The 17,762-nt window shown below is 42.3% G+C and overlaps 1 protein-coding gene across 1 annotated transcript in view; it reads left to right on the top strand.

The window, feature by feature from the left end:
- The first annotated feature begins 2,404 nt into the window (after nt 1-2,404).
- DNAH5 (dynein axonemal heavy chain 5) overlaps nt 2,405-17,762 on the top strand; it is a 236,785-nt gene continuing 221,427 nt past the window's right edge. Inside the window, exon 1 of the mRNA XM_064479570.1 lies at nt 2,405-2,520. Coding sequence (XP_064335640.1) covers nt 2,479-2,520 — 42 coding nt within the window. The 5' untranslated portion in view covers nt 2,405-2,478. The remainder of the gene's footprint in view (nt 2,521-17,762) is intronic.

The raw sequence follows: 17,762 nt of genomic DNA, 5'->3' as shown, positions 1-17,762 counted from the left end.
ATGCTGGAGCACCTGGCTATGACCTGCAGGGAAGCAGAGTGGGCGAGACTGGGAGGAGAAGGAGGAGTAGCCAGGTGGTTGAAGGACACCTGAGGATAGTGACCTTGGGCCTTGTGGACCATGGAGGACCAGAAGGAAAAAGGGCATCTGCACAGAGTGGCTTGGCCAACACCCATGGATCCTTAAAGGAGCATCTCTGAATGGTGCCTATGGAGCCCTTTTCATTACCACGAGGCAAAAGCATTCCAGGGATGGCTGACCTCAGGGCATGTACTCAACTTCCAACAGGACTGATACCCACCTGTGCCTGGAGGCTTTACTTGGCTCATCTTACCAAATGGGGAGGACATCCCTGCTTCAGCATCCAAGGGCATTTGTAAACTTTCTTAGCCCCTGCCTGCAAAAGAGAGTGGGGTTTTGGATACCAAGGGAGATGGTGGCAGTCATGGAGTAGAACAGATGCCACTCACCTGGCCTCTGTACTTGAGTGAATTTGAACAAAACCGGCTAGAGCTTTTATTCACCAATTATTTGACCCTTTCTTTATTTATTCTTCTTTGGTTGGGACAGCAGTGAAAGTTACCTTTAGTTTGAGACTATCCAATTTATAACTCATATTCGCAAAATAAAATTGACCCATAAAAAATCAAATGGTTGGCAGCTGCCATATCGCTGAGGACTGCTTTCAGTTGCAGGGAACAGAAAACATCATGTACAAAGCTTTAAAAAAATAGAGGTTTAATTTCCTACCTAACAAGTGGTTTGGAAGTGGCAGTTGCTATTGTTGGTTCAGACTCAAAGACATTAAAGCTATCATTCTTGTAATTCAACGGGATTTCCCCTCATGGTCATCACAATGGACTGAATATTTGTGTTTCCCCAAATTTGTTGAGACCCTAATCCCAATATAATACTATTAAAAGGTGGGGCTTTTGGGAAGTAATTAGGTCATGAAGGTGAAGCCCTCATAAATGGGGTTAGGGCCCTTATAAGAGGCTAGGGAGTTAGCTGGCTCTGTTTCTAACATGTGAGGATACAATGAAAAGTCAGCACCTTAACCTGGAAGAGAGCTCTCACCAGAACCAGACCATGCTGGCACCCTGATTTCAGACTTCCGGCCCCCGGAACTATGAGAAATAAATTTATCTTGTTTACAAGCCACTCAGGCTACGATACTTCTTTACAGTAAAGCCAGCTGACTAAGACAGTCATAATATAGTTGCTTACAACAGCTCCATCATGGTCACATTCCAGCTGTAAGAAAATGTGAAGGGGACAGCTGAATCTGTCTTTTTCATGAAGAAAGTAAAGGCATTCCCAGGAGTTCCAGTAGACTGCCATTTATGGTTCATCAGTCAGAACCATGTTACACATGTATTTAGTACCCCTTATGAACAGATGCAATCTTCTTCCCATGGAGATTTGGACCTAGTCTTCCTAGCGCTTACAGTCCAGTAAATTTGAACTGTTTTATACAGTAGCCACCAGCCATATGAACTATTAAGCTTTTGAAATGCAGCTGGTCTGATTTCGAATGTGCTGTTCCTGTAAAATATGCATACAAATTTGAAGATATAGTACAATAAAAAATGTAAACTATCTCACGAATAATATTTATATTGATAATAAATCAAAAATACTTTGGATCTATTGGGTTAAATGAAACAATATTAAAATTAATTTCACCCGTTTCTTTTCACGTTTTAAAATGTGGCTTCTAGAAGCTATAAGCTGACACGTGGCAAATATTATAATTCTAACAGGTAGTCCTAGTCCCAATGAGGGAGGACAATTCGCAGACATGAAATATTTATATTTTCCTTTGTAAATTTTTTTAGAGCAAAGTTCCTGGGAACTTCACACATGCCAATGCAGTTACTGTTCTGACAGGCGGACAGCATTTAGGACATTATCTTCGTCACCTCCGGGTTAAAACTCTAGGCTAGACACTTCCAGGAAGTTCTGCTCTGAAGGTATCTGACGAGGAAGCAATGAGAGGAACCAAAGTGTGAGTCAAGACTGTGGGAAGATGTGCAAATTAAATATTCTAAATCTCATTTTGAGTATTTTTTTCTCCTGAAGCTAGAAACATAATATTCCTCAAAGAAATTCCAAATAAGTGGACTTGGCTGATGCTAGAAGTAACATTTAGCTGAGAGCCAGCAGAAACTTGATGGAAAACAGCCAAGAAATACCATCTGCAGCTCGGCAGCCGAAAGCTCTCCGCTCTCCGGGAGCCGGCTCCGACGTCAGCGGCTCGGGCGCGCGGACGCGGGGAGGCACTGGAGTACCGTGAGCCGGCGGAGGGAGCCTGGTCCAGGCGGGGCGAAGCTCGTCGCCATGGCAACCGCGTGAGCCGCAAACAGCCGGATTGGTCGGGCGGGGAGCGGCCGGAGCAGACGCAGGGGAGCAGCGCGGTCCGGGACGGTGGCGTCGCCGGCGGGGCCCAGGACCGGCCGGCCGGCCCCCACCGGTGGCATGTCCCGCGGAGCTCCGGAGCGCAGCGCCATGGACAAGCCGGTACTGTACGTGCTCGGTCCGCGCGGCTCCCACGCCTGGCGCGCCCTGCCGCGGCGCATGCGCGGCCTGCGAGCTGCCCCGAGCTCTGGGCTCCGCGGGGCCCCGCTCTGGCGGGAAGGGGCCGGCTTCTGTTCCCGGCTTCAACCTCAGGGCGTGGGGACTGAAAGCGCCTTCATGAACCTGTGGGGCTAGAGTCGCTGGTTTTTGAGTTTTGCATGTTTTTCTCGGGAGGTGGTGGTCAACCATGTCCACCAGCGCACTCGTAAAATGCCAAAGCATAGGTTCAGGGACCTCCTTTCCCCTTTATCTTTCTTAAGAAAGGCCACTAGTCGTTGCGTCGTGGACCCAAGCGAACCATTGTCCCGTAGCGAGCATCAAATATATCCAGGTGTGGCGGAGGCTGCTTTTGTGTGAAGTTTGTTGGTTGTTACTAGCTCTCTTTAGCCCTTGCGTTTGGACAAAAGCAAATGTTTAGTTCCCTTGGAGAGCGAGAGAGGGATGGTGAGCAGAGAAAGCCCCACTGGGCAGTTTCCTTGTGTCTTTTACATTTGCCTTAGCGCACAGCAGGTGAGAAACGGCTGGCAAGAACTCTGTGCATTTGAATCAGCTTTCACTTCGTTTGGCTTTGCTCTCTCTCTCTTCAATGAATATTATGGAGTGAAAAAAACCCAGATACTTTTTTTTTGCATTTATCTTCAAAAGTGGTTGTATTTATGCATGTTTTCATTTACACTATCTACAGCTATATTACCATAGGAATGTATTATGCTAACCACTAAAATATGCATCCTGTCATAATTTAATAAAATGTAAATTTATACTTATTTAGTTAAAAGCAATGCATATAGTTTATGTGTGTAATACTTCAACATTTTCCTCCCCTCTGGAGTTACTTACCCTGCACGAAATTACCTTTTTTATTCTTTTGAGCATCTTGCTGTGGTAGTCTCATTAATGTTCTTATTTTCATGTAACTTATATGTCATAAATACTTGGAGTTTCCAGTACATTTACTTTGTGTTTCATTAAGACAAATACTTATTTGCTCATTTTAGTCTTTTTAGTGATTCTTTTACCCATTTTCTGCCCGGGAAAATAGAGACCCTGAAATGACAGATGGCTTTGCTATAGCTAATACCAATAAACCAATGACTTTTTTGTATATCTTAATTTAAAATCTATATATTATGTAATCTTACATAAATTTATCAAGTTTACCTTGTAAGGGTATAAAACATGGCTATTAGCCTTATACCATATTCTTATTAATTATGCTCACTTTAAGATTGAAGAAAGTAGGCCACTAAAGCAATATTACTCCAGTTTTGTAAAAATAAAAAAAGGTATGTAAGTATGTATAGAAAACAGAACAAAAGGACATATACCAAAATATTGATGCTGTTTATCTCTGGCTAGTGACGTTAAAGATTTTAGTTTTCTTTTTTTTCTTTATTAAAAAATTTTCATAATATACACAAGATAAATCTATAAATATTTATATATTTAAATGTAAATTATCATATATTTAAATTATAGTTAAGTAAAATACACATTGTTATATATAATTAATCTATAATTATAAATTATATATATATATTCAGAAAAAATTATAAAGAATAATGCTCTCTAAATGTTTTCACAACTTACTTTTTGTAAGACAAACAGCACCCTTTGGTAAATGTTTTGTTTTCAGTGCATACATGGGTCACTTACTTGTAAACACTATTTTGCAACTTACGCTCTCTCACCTAGCTGCGTGAGCAGCCTCTTTTACATAAATTGGAACTAGAAGGTGGTAAGTGAGCATGCCCAGATCGATGGGAAGAGCAGTAAGAACGAGACACTGTTGGGGCTCAGTACTGTTTTCCACAGGGGATTGTTTTCCTAGCCCTCATCAGTGGCGGTTTATTGCCCCTAATCCAAGGCTGATGCGGAAGGGGTTTTAGTGGCCATAGTAATTTATCATCAATGCTGCAGATACTGTTACTGAACTGAACGTGGGTCTGCTCACCCACTACATAGCAAAACCAATCTACTGACACTGGGCTGTGGGGAAGGAAAGTACAGCGTTCATTTGCAGAGCACCAAGCAAGGAGAATGGGCAGCTCATGCTCAAAAGACCTGGACTCCCGATGGCTTTCAGGGAAGAGTTTTTAAAGGCAGCGTTTAGGGTGAGGACTGCAGCTCGTGGACTTGCTTCTGATTGGTTGGTGGAGAGGTAATGGTGCTGTTTCTTGGGAATCTTAATCATCAACCTTCTGGTTCCAAACTGTTGAGGGTAAGTGCTTGTGATCAGCATGTAGTCACCATCCTCCACCTGGGTGGGGGTCTTAGTTCCTGCAGAACAGCTCAAAGATATGTGTCAGATGGTTATGCATATCCCTTGAGGAGGAACAGGACTCTGTTTAACTTATCATTACTTTTCTTTCTTGGCTTCTTTTCCTCTGTTTCTGTATTTGTTCACTTCCCTGATTAGTAACTATTTAAGTCTGCTCTTTGAAACTCAGGGAAGTCCTAAAACCTTTTCTACAAACAAGAGAGGGGAGACACGGAGGGGCTTTTGTACCCCGGAGGGTCCTACAAGGTTCTACTCAGTTTCAATATGGATTTCTGCAGTTACATTATTTAGGAAAAATAGAAACAAGTGGACACTGAAGCATATGAGTTGTTACAGCTGGGGAATGTGACTCTGCAGAGCTTTCAGTTCCCTGGGGAGGCAAGAGGACACCCCAGCCCCCTGCCCTTCTCCCTTGCCTGAGGCTAGTGTAGCGTTAGAACAAGGCTGCTGTGAATATGGCTATTTCGAGGAATTGGTTCCTGCTGCCTGAGAAATGTCAGGAGGAAGTGTACCTGTTACGTTTTCTTCTTTAGTCATGCTAAGCTCTTTCCTGGCACAGAGCCCCCTGGCTGTTTATTTATACCTCTCTGCTGTTTGCATTTGGCTTTACTCCTTGTAGCCTTTACTTTTGACAAATATACAAAAAGAGGGCGGAACAACTGCTCACTTATGACTTTGTTTATGAACAAAACCCAATAGCTTCAACTCAAGAGTAAGTTGCCTATCAGGAATACGTGGGTTTCCCAGGGTATTGAATGGCACTGCTGGCAGGAGTTCAGCATTCAAGACCTGGATCAGTGTGTCCCTTCCCCTCAGGGCCAGGTCCACCGCGTAGCCAGGTCTCACATGTGGTTTATTGGTTGGGATCTGAATGAACACTTTCTTTCTGTATCAAATCCTCTCTAGAGAAAATGCTTCAAGAGTGAGTCTGAGGTAGGAAAGATGAATTGGAGGATACTTGAGCAGTTCAGTTCAATTCAAAAAAACACTTATTTAAAACACCTACTTTGTTTAGTGGTGGAAGTGCTCTGGGGAATATGACCCTTTCTTTTCTTTCTCCATCTTTCCTTCCCTCCCTCCCCCTCCCTTCTTCCCTCCTTCCCTCTGTTCTCTCTTCATTCCTGCTTTTCTTCCTCTTCCCTCATTTCTGCCTCCTTCCCCCTCCCTTGTTCCTCTTTTTCTCCCTCCTTTCCTTTCCTCCTCCTACAATATATATCTCATGCTTTCTGGCAGACCCTTTTCTCAAATTCCTCTTTATGATTTTCAGGTTCCCCCTACACTCACTATGTTCCTGAGCCAAACTTGGGTCCGCTTACCTGCACACAGTAAAGCCAATCTACTGACCCTGGGTTGTCGTGAGGGAAAGTGCGGCGTTTATTGCAGGGCACCAAGCAATGAGTCCAGATAGCTAGTGCTTAAAAGGCCTGAACTCCCTGAAGGCTTTTAGGGAAAGATTTTTAAAGATGGGGTGAGGGAGGGGGGCTGTAGAGTGTGTGACCATTCGTGGATATTCTGATTGGTTGGTGGTGAGGTCATCAGGAGTCAACACTGTCAGCCTCCTGGTTCCACCTGGTCTGGGGTCTCTGTGCTTATGGTCGGCATACAGTTAACGTTTTCCACCTAGTGAGGGTTTTAGTATCTGCAAAACAGCTCAAAGCCTATGGCTTAGAATGTTATCTGTAGCCCTTGAGGAGGAACTAAAGGTCCTTGACTTTGTTTAATGGCTAAACTATTATTTTATTTTACTTGGCTATTTTCTCTTCTGCATTTTCTCACTTCTCTGATTAAATTGACTCTTTGAAACTCTTTAGGAGGCTAAAGTTTTTCTACAAACAAGAGGTAGGTGGAGGACATGGCAGTGGGTTGCAGGGGTCTGTTCTGGGAAAGCCCCATAGGGACCTGCGTAGTTACAACCACACAATTAATGGCTATTCTCCTCTTTTCTTTGGGGACCAAATGAGATCAATAAATCGTGACCACTGCCTACTGTTTTTGAGCAACTTGTGTAAATAACTTGGGCCTGTCTTGCCGGAGGTGGATTGTACATATTGAGAAAGGAGAGAGAACATGTGATGTTTGTCAGATTCCTGACAAAGTTTAGGTCTGCCCCAGGTTTATGTTATTTTAGGAAGGTCATTTAAAGGAAGCCTGCCACTGTTCCTACCCCAGCTCGGGTAGAAGAGTTACGATCGGATCCCATGGCCAATATTTTTGCCCCCGGGGAGATAATAGGAAGAGTCAGAATGTCCGTCTTGCTTGAAGCAGCCTGCAGGTTGAGCCAACAAGCCTCGGCTGTGGGATGGGGGCAAAGCCCCCTGTGTCCATCCCCAAGGGAGAGGTCATGGACTTCCTTTGATTGCTTGAATATTGGAAAAAATAAAACATTTTACTCTTGGAGGGCTGAAAGCTGTGTGAGCCACTTCTGAACATTGTTTAGCTTATTGGGGGTAAAGAATAAAAGAACTTATGATGCACTAGTGTCCTGAAGTACCCGTGTTATTGCTCATTAAAGAAGCAAAGCAAGGCCTTGCCCAGAGGGAGGAATCATCGCTGACTCTGTCAGCTTTCCCAAAAGAGAGTTAACTAAGTGTCAGGGACCGTGCTGGGAACTAAGCCGACTTAGCAGAAAGGTGGTTGTTACCATTCAGACAAGCAACAGCTGGGCCAGGAGAAACCTTCACTTAGATTTAACATCCCTATTTCACAAAAAATGATGTTTAGACAGGCACTAAGCAGCAATATTAGCTGCATTTCCTTTCTAATGAGAGAGGAAGTTCTGGAAAATGGGAGGTTATCATGGCTGCACATCAGATCTCTCCCAAACTTAGTTGCTTAAAAGAACAGCAATCACTGTATTACTCTTCCAGTTTCCATGGATCAGGAAGCCAGGAACAGGCTGAGCTGGTGGTTCTGGCTTGAGGGTCTCCTCTGTGGCCTGAGGGGCCGGAGTAGCTGAGGCTGGACAGGCATCTCTCTCTCCTCCTGTGTAGCAGATCAGACACAGCCGGTCTGAGACGTGGTTCCACGTGGTGGGTCTCTCTGGATGGGCTTCCTCACAGCAAAGTGGCCTCAGGACAGTTGGCTGCTTTCACGGTGGTAGAAAGCTTGTGAGAACGAGTATTCTGGAACACAAGGCAGAACCAGCGTCACGTTTACGACCTAAACACAGAAGCTACCTCTGCTGTGATCTGCTGGTCAAACAGTCACGACTTCCTCCCTCCTCATTTTGAGGGGAGAGACCCCACCACTCAATGGGAAGAATGCCCACCTTGCATAAGGACACCAGCTTTATTGGACTAGGGACCATCCCAATGATGTCATCTTAACTTGGTTCAATTTGCAAGGACTCTATACCCAAATAAGGTCATGTCCTGAGGTATTGGGGGGGCTAAGTCTTCAACATAATCTTTTTTTGGGGGGACATGATTTAACATAAAGCAGTGATAAAATGCATCAATCTATTAGTAATTTCCCTCTTAGTATGAATTCTTATTCTTTAAAATTTATAGTTTTAAATTTAAAAAGTAGTTAATGATCACAGAAAAAAAAAAGGAAAAAAAAACCCTCGAATAACATAAAAGAGTGTACAGTTCAAAGCATGTCTTTATCCCAGCCCTGCTTGCTCGTTTCCTCCCTGGAAGCAATCATGTCAGTAGTACTTTGGATGTCCTCTGAGAAACTTCTTTGCACCTCAGTGTTTTCATCTATAAGATGGAAATGTTACCTTCCTCACAAAGTGATGGTTAGGATGAAATGAGCTAGTGGATGTGAAATACAGTGTGAGAGAAGGCACCTACTTAACAGGTGTTATTCATGTTCCCCACGCAGAGAGGATGGTCTAGGGGTGGCTCCCAGAGAAACTAACGAAGATTAGGTTCCAGGTTCCCTACTTTCATGGGACGGGCCAAGCAATGAGCTCAATGGAGGTGTGTGTTTGTACAATTGGCAGAAGTGAGGTATCTTAAGGGCAGTGGGTGAAGAATCATGTTTGTCTCTTTCCACTTTAACTTCACCTTCATTAAGTTCCCCTATTCTTGGGTTGAGTTGGAATGGCCACAGGCATTTTTAAGATCCAGCTCAGGGGAAGCTGAGTGGAGAAGACATTTCCTATGGGGTTTGGGGTTATGTTAAAGTGATGGCACGGATACATTTTGCTGTGTGTCTCCACTACAGTCATTCCTTCTGCTAAGTCGGGACCTAAAGGTCCAGGGCTGAGGTCACATGAATGTGAAAGTGTTTTATGGTGCCCAGCATGGAAGGATGTGGTCCTTGGAGGAGAGACTAGGTTTGAAATGGATGAGCCAGAAGCTAGTCTAGGGAAACACTTTTAATGATCAAAAGTGCCCACAGTGGAGAGGATTTGGTTCTCATCCGTGTACACCCAAAAATGTACATTCTGTTCTGTCATGACTGCTCTTCATAATGTAATAATGCAATTATAAACACACTATACATTTTTTTCTTTTATGATGGGAATTGTGCAAAATAGAAGTGATCAAAACCCCATGTTGGTAGGGTACATATCTGTAAACTGTACTGTAAATAGCGTTTGTTTGGGAACTTACATGTTTTGAGCATCCCACCTCTCCATAATAAAAGACAAATTTCTATCAACCCTCCTGGTGGAAGGGTTAGATTATCTTTGTCTTCGTTCTATGGAAAATACTGCAAAGTTGTATAAGAGGAGACAGAGAGTTTGCAGCCAAAACCACAGGTATATTTCTCTATATGCGTATCTATTTGACATAGAAGTCTTCCAGGAAGTTAATACAAATATTCTGTTATTTATTTCCTGGCTTTTGTGTTGCCAGCTTTAAAAAAAATTGTAATTTTTTTCTATTTTGTTTTTTCTTTCTAGTTAAATATTCACTTTAATGCCTAACTTTGTGTCTATAATTCTGTGTTTTATTTCTTAATGTGGGACTCCCGATTTGCATAAACCTCAGACCCACTTAATCAAGATCCACCCCCACCATTGGCTTAAGTAAGTGCTTTTGTGGGTGGCTTGGGAGATCTTGGCTCTGAAAGGATGGGAGGGGAGAAGGAGAAAGGGGGTGGAAGGAAGGAAGAAAGGAACCAGCGGCTAATTTTGCCTTCAGCACGATTTTCCCTCTGGCTGGCTTTGGTAGTAGATGCTCTACAAGGCGATGTGTGAGACTTGAAAGAGACCGAAGGTATGGGTCTTTGTCCTCAAAAAGATTTAACCATCTCATTGGGAAGACCAGCATGTCAAATGCTGCTGAAAATCCCAGACAAGTTAAAATGAAAACCGACTCAGTACAAAATGCAGGTGCTTATTGTGGCCTGAACACTGCAGGGGGGTCAATGTGGGGCAAAGCCTCAAACTGGCCTCCATCAGCCACTTGCAGATGATGAGCTTGTGTCTGGGAGTTCCTGGAACGTGGTCAGCCTGACTGCATCATTCCAAGTTTGCTGCCACTCATGGTGATGGACAGATGCTGCTGAAGATGGATTGTGGCCGTGAACTCGCACAGCAGTTCCGAGTGAACCTAAGGAGGCGAGCAGCTAGCCACACAGGAGGAAGAGATGCTACAGGCAAATGTGGTAATGGCAGCAGACAGACGGATTAGGTGAGCAGCAGTCTGGGAGCAAAGAGGCAGAGCTGGGCAAAGAGCTCTCAAGTTGAGGACCTTCCTCTTATGCCTCCTTTTCCATCGAAGCCTGTAAGTGGAGGAGACTGTGAGTCCTATGGTGGCTCCTTTATAGTAAAAACGCAGAAGAACGGTTAACCTATTTTCCACGTCACAGTGGGCTTTGATTATACATAGCTGTTGTGTCTGGGTTAGGTATCTTTTCACACTTGTGATGTGGAGTGAGTCATCTTACAACAGGATTCTACTCTGCCGTCTTTGTTTATGGTGTGACTATTTCGCTGAAGCGTCTTACAGTGATGATTTGAAAGGTCTGCATTTCTTTAATGTCTCCTACTGTTTCAGCCATTATAGAATTGATGATAGTAGTTTTCCAGGAAGGTCAGTGCACATAATTCATTATATCAATGGCAGAATTCCTTTTGAGTGAGGAAATTGTCTTTGGGAAAAGCAAACAAACTCCTGTTAAGTCACTAGAGATCGGAGAAGAGATCTGCGGGCAAAGTCAGAACAACCCAGGAGAATAGCTTACAGCAAGTTCACTGTCTGGGTGGGTAAGGGGTGGCGGAGAGATGGATGCCCTAGGCAGCAAGGCTGGGGGATGCCTGGAGATGGAGGCTGGGACAAGTGTGGTGGAACAGTCGTGGTGGGACCCCCCCCCCCCACCCCAGGCGAGGGATGAGCAGGGAGCCCGAGAGTGGGGATGCCTGCCTTTCATTTGGAAACTGTATTCCCCCTTTTGCTCTGAGGGGTCCATTGTATTCACATGCTACTTCATTGTTTCCTGGAATTTGAGCACTGGGCTGTGTGGTACACGTGGACCCCCAGAGGAAGAAGTCAGAACTGGAGGTGACCTTGAGCCTTTCAGCCCCTTGAGGGTCCAGTGAAGTCTTGGAAAGGCATGGAGTGGGTGCTCGGGCCAGGTTCTTCTAGCCTCTAGAGGCTAGTGCATCGTAGTCTCTCCGGGTATCCCGCTGCCCCGGGGTGTGACTGTAAATTAGTGAAGCTGATTCCAGAACCACCCATGAAGCAGGTTTCTTTCTGTGGCCATGCTTAAGATTTTCAAACCTTTTTTGAGGATGATAGGATTCATTTTTTCTGTGCCCTTATGCTATTAGCGGAAACATCGATGTCTGTATGTATCTAGCCCCATGCTAAGTGTACTAGGGAATTAAAAAGGTTTATTAACTGAATAGTCTTTTCATGAGACCAAATTCTATGTAATCTCTATTTTGTTCCCTTTACAGTTGATCATAGAATGGGTGGAATATTTGATTTTCTTTTTGCCAAGAAAATTAATCTCGGAACTCTTGGGTATTCAGTACCCCCTTCTCAGGCTTGTGGAAACCTAGAAACTTAAAAACGAGAACTGCCTCCTGGTCACCTCACTTACCTTGAAAATATGTTCCACCTGCTTACAGAGGACATTCAGAGAGCGGAAGAAAAACACAGGCTGTTTAACTTCTGGAATTGTTGTAGCATCTGCATCGTGGTTATATTTGTTCATTAACTTCATAATGACTTTGGGACCTAATTGTATCTTTGTTAGAATTCTAGATTCTCCATTTTAAAGCTAAGCACGTGTACGCCGGTACCACTGAGGGAAAAATTGGGTGCCCACTGGCTCGTCATGGAGGACATTGATCAGACCCCGTGCCTGTGACTTCTCATTGCTTTTTCATTGGCTTACATGTGCTGTAAGGGTGTTAATGAGTAACAGAAATAGATTTCCACTTCTCAGAAAAAGAGCTTTGGTGTTTCTGGGATAATGAAGGCAGCTGAAGATGGAATCGGGTCGTTACCCAGTGGCTGCCGTAGTGATAGTTCGTTTAGGAGAGGCTAAGGTTCACCCTGGGAGTTTTAGTTATGTTTCAGAAACTGTATGTCAGTATATACCCAGTGAGCTAATATTTTATTTTTATTTATTTTTAAAATATTTATTTTTATTGAAGTACAGTCAGTTACAATGTGTCAATTTCTGGTGTACAGGATAGTGTCCCAGTCATGCATATACATACATATGTCCCTTTTCACATTCTTTTTCATTATAGGTTACTACAAGTTCCCTGTGCTACACAGTAGAAACTTGTTTATCTGTTTTATACACAGTAGTTAGTAGTTGCAAATTTGAAACTCCCAATTTATCTCTTACCACTCCCATTCCCACTGGTAACCATGAGTTGGTTTACTATGTCTGTGTGAGTCTGTTTCTGTTTTATAGATAAATTCACTAGTGTCTTCTTTTCTTTTCTGTTTAAAAAATATTTCACATATAAGTGATATCTTATGGCATTTTTTCTTTCTCTTTCTAGCTTACTTCACTTAGAATGACAATCTCCAGATACATCCATATTGCTGCAAATGGCATTATTTTATTCTTTTTTTATAGCTGAGTAGTATTCCATTGTATAAATATACCACAACTTCTTTATCCAGTCATCTGTTGATGGACATTTAGGTTGTTTCCACGTCTTGGCTATTGTATATAGTGCTGCTATGAACATTGGGGTGCAAGTATCTTTTCAAATTAGAGTTCCCTCAGGATATACGCCCAGGAGTGGGATTGCTGGATCATATGGTAAGTCTAGTTTTTTGAGGCCTCTCTATACTGTTTTCCATAACGGCTGTACCAAACTACATTCCCACCAGCAGTGTAGGAGGGTTCCCTTTTCTTCACACCCTCTTCAGCATTTATTGTTTGTGGACTTTTTAATGATGGCCATTCTGACTGGTGATACCTCACTGTAGTTCTGATTTGCATTTCTCTGATAATTAGCAATTTTGAACATTTTTTCATGTGCCTATTGGCCATCTGTATGTCTTCACTGGAGAAATGCTTGTTAAGTTCTGCCCATTTTTGGATTGGTTTTTGTTGTTGTTGTTATTAAGTTGTGTAATATTTTAAATCTTACTATAAAGACTTAAAAATGGCTAATGTTGTATTCTTACCTTTTGGATCTCTTTTTAGTATTGGGAAATAACGTTAGATGAGAGTAGGGTACCAATAACTTGGTGGTTCTTCATTAAGTATGTTATGTAAGTACAGCTCCGTTATGAGGGAATCCCCCGAATATACAGGTATATTCTTGCAGTGAAATTTCTAAAAAAATAGAGGTTTAAAGTCAAGTTGTTAGGCCACCGGCACTAAAATGAGACAAAACAGGGTCCAGTACGTCACCGGTAAATGAATCAATATAAAGACATTAGGTTAAAGTGTTCATCTGTTTTGGGCTTAAGAGCAAAGCTGAGGTGCAAATGATCTTTTGGAACAGTGACACAAACATTCTGCAAAGAGCTACCATAGATTTTCCTTCATTCTTACCTTTATCTCCATCCTTCTCTGAATTTCTTAAGTACACCGTGTACAATTTTGTGGGTAATCTGGGAATAGGTGGACTTTTTGGGTTGGGGTCTGGGGTACACGGTGGGATTAGTGTGTTTGTGGCGGGCGGTAATCAGTCAGCATGTGCAGAACATTGGGGTTTAAGGATGTTCTCTGAAGGCTCTTCGAAGCTGTTCATTTGAGCTCAGCAATTCCTGTTTCCTGTAACTCAAGTAGGAACCACCAGACAACCACTGGCCCCGTGGAGTGGAGCAGAGAGCTCCCAGGGACAGTGATCTGGAAACAGTTCAGTCCTTGACTATTTAAACAACACCTGTTTCCTGGAGGCTGGATATTCTGGGAGCTGAACGGGCCAGTGAACTTCTGTCACACTCCTTGGGGTTCTGTGACACCACTGCCGCTGCTGGGGCTTGGGTGTTCCTGGCCTAAATGGCACTTGCTTTCTTTATATTAAGATTACTTTCTAACGAGGTCTGCGTGTTCCTGCTCTGTGTGCTGGAGGGGACTGCCGGGGAAGAAAGGATTTGGGTGACTGCTTGTTACATGGGACACTCAAAGTTCTTTGCAAAGTTTCTCCCTGATCAGGTTTTGAAGAGATAAAGACCCAGGCATCCGTTCTGTAGATGATTTTTGCCTGAAGTCCTCACTTAGGGACAGAGGACAAGAAAGAAATAGTGCTCTTTTTGGTTTGAGGCTTCATGAGTTTCAACCTTTGTTTGGGTCCCCTTCCTCGACACGTGAACCCCAGTTGTAGAAAAATGAAACGGCCCCCCTCCCCACCCATCTCTTTCTGTCTTGCCTCCCCCTCCTCCCTCTCATGGCTCTTCCTTGATCCTCCAGGTTTCTTCCCCCCAACCCCCTCCTCTCCCTTTTTCCTTCCTCTTCCTTGAACCCCAGCCTGAGCCCCCAGGTCTGGTCAACCTGAAGAGCATGTGTCTAGAAAGGGACCCATTCAGGTTGGCACTTTCCCTCCTTGCACAGAGCCGAGCAGAGCAGCCGCTGCCCACCTGGCTGCTTGGTTTTTGCAGCAGAATGATGTCACTGGTTAGCTTTCAGCCCTTGGTCTTGAAGAAGACAAACTTACAGAATCTGAATGCATATTTAAGATTTGCCATCCTTTCAGCTTGGGGATTCTGCCTCCCCCCGCCCCCATTTTTCACACGTTGGTTTTCTTTTACTTGGTTTGAAAAAAAAAATGACTTTCGTGCCAGTCAGGTCGAGGCATGCCCTGGAGAGGCGAAGTCCAGACTTGCTTAGGGAAGAGAGGTGGACGCGGCCCCTTGACGCCGACTGCTCTGAGAGGGGCAGCTGCCAGCACGAAGCATTCAGAAAAAAATTTAAGAGCCTCTTATTTCAGACATTTTCTTTGTATGATTCTGGATTCCTGCAGTTGATTTTTTCGGTATTAGACATTTCAATGTTACCTATTTTTCTGTCAGCTTACACTTTTCCTTTTGTTATCTATTTTTTTGTCAGTTTACACTTTTCTGTTTAAAAATTTCTTTTAATACTACAATTTTAATGGCATTATGTGATTTTTAAAAGTTTTTTTTAAATTGAAGTATAGTTGATTTATAATGTTGTGTTAGTTTCTGGTGTACAGCATAGTGATTCAGTTATACGTATGTATATATATTCTTTTGCATTCTAGGTTATTACAAGATGTTGCACTTGATCTTAGCCAAAAGGCCGAGAAGCGATTTACAAGATGTTGGATATAGTTCCCTGTGCTATACAGTAGGACCTTGTTGTTTATTCTGTATATAGTAGTTTGTATCTGCCAATCCCAAACTCCTTATTTATCCCCCTTTCCCCTTTGGTAACCATAAATTTGTTTTCTATGTCTGTGAGTCTGTTTCTGTTTTGTAAATAAGTTTATTTGTGTCACTTTTTTAGATTCCTCATATAAGTGATATCATATGCTATTTGTCTTTCTCTGTCTGACTTAATTCACTTAGTATGATAATTTCTAGGTCCATCCCTGTTGCTGCAAATGGCATTATTTTATTCTTTTTTATTGCTGAGTAGTATTCCATTGTATAAATATATCACAGCCTCTTTACTCAATCATCTGTCAGTGGACATTTAGGTTGCTTCCATGTTGATTTTTAAAAGCTTTTTAGAGGGATAGATATAGCTCAAGTGGTAGAGTGCATGCTTAGCATACACAAGGTCCCAGGTTCAATCCCCAGAACCTCCTCTAAAAATAAATAAGTAAACCTAATTACCTGTCCCCCCCCAAAAATTAAAAAATAATTAAAATAAATAAAGTGCTGAAAGAAAAAAAACACTATCAAAAAAAAAAAAATTAAAAGCTTTTTAAAGCAAATGTGTATTGTTCCCTTGTGGCAAATGGTTTCTTTCCTTCTTTTTTTGCTTCCTCCCTTTTTCTTTATGTTTTTTCTTTATCCTTTCTCTCTCTCTCTCTTTTTAAAATTAGTTTAAGAACACAGAATCTGGAGCCCGATTTCCTGGGTCTGAATCCTGGCTCTAGCACTCATTAGCTGTGTGACCTCTAGTAGATAACTTGACTTCTCTGTTTGTCAATGTTTTAACTTATAAAAGTAGGTATAGTAACAGTAACTGCTTCATAGGCATGTTGTAAGGATTCAGTGAATTGCTGTTTATAGAGTGCTTAGAACAGGGCCAGGTAAAGAGTAATGCTAGTAATTAAAATAAAAATAAGACAGAGGAAAACCTAGGAAATACAGATGACATAAAAATAAGGAAGTAAACCTCTCAGTCTCAGAAATAATCACTATTAATAATAGTTTCTCCTTCTATTGCCACACACGTGTATGTAATCTATTTTTTTTTTTTAATAGAGGTGCTGGGGATTGAACCTGGGACCTCATGCATGCTAAGCATGTACCACTGAACTATACCCACCCCCCTGTAACCTATTTTTTTATTAACTTTTTAAAATAAAAACTAGTTTGTACTCTTGGAGCTTGATTTTTTTTTTCATTTTACAATGTATCATAAACATGTTTCAATTTCATTAAAATGCCTCTTGAACGTGATCTTTAATGACTGTGTAGGATTCCATTGTACAGCTCTACAGTAAGTTATTTTATGAATTTTATTGTGAAGCTGTGAAGATTCTGTTGTAAAGTATTTCTCACATTAATCATTTTATATATATATATATATATATATATATATATATATATATATATATATATATATATTTACATATATATGCTGTTGTCATCACGATACCCCTGTGCTGCTTCTCCCATCTGCAGACATCACACCCTCCGCCCCCTGGTCCTTTCTCTCTCCTCAGGCTCCCATTTCTGCCCTGGCTTCATTTGAGAAATGATTTTTTTTTTAGTTATTAAAACACCTTGTTTAAACAGCGAATACCCATATCCCTCCAAAGCAGAGTAAACCAAAACCCAAGCCCTGATCCAAGGCTTCGTGATGATGCCTCCCTCCCAAGAGGAACAGGAGAAATGGAGCACAGGCAGCCAGTGGACAAGAAAAACCTCTGTGCTTTAAATTTATCCTACTTTTATTGTATCTGCACTAAAACCATTTTCAACTTTTTAAATTTAGAGGTTCCTGAAATTCTTATATTATCGTAAATAAATTTTAGTTTGTCAAAATAGCAAATTCTTAACCAGAATAAGATCAGAGCCAACCCTGGGGTGACTTTTAGGTAGAAAAAAATCCGAGGGATGGTTAAGTTCGCCACCTAGTGGCTTTCCCAGGAAGTGGCGTCCTTGAAGTCGGCCTTCTTCGGTTTGGGTTTCCAAGCCCTTATCACCACGTGTTCGTTTTTCTACAGACAAAAGTAGTCATTATTTGAGAGGTCCCATTGAAACATCTTATTAAATTCTCTCGTATTTTGTAGATAAGGAGACATTAAACTTAGCTCATTTGCTAATATGATTTTGCTTTCATTCTCTTGTGTGAGAAATTGGTGATCTGTTACTACGGTAAC

The sequence above is a fragment of the Camelus dromedarius genome, chromosome 3 (genome assembly GCF_036321535.1).
Source record: "Camelus dromedarius isolate mCamDro1 chromosome 3, mCamDro1.pat, whole genome shotgun sequence".
Classification (NCBI taxonomy): Eukaryota; Metazoa; Chordata; class Mammalia; order Artiodactyla; family Camelidae; genus Camelus; species Camelus dromedarius.
Note: the sequence above shows the minus strand (reverse complement) of the source record. Positions and strands in the feature narration are given on the sequence as shown.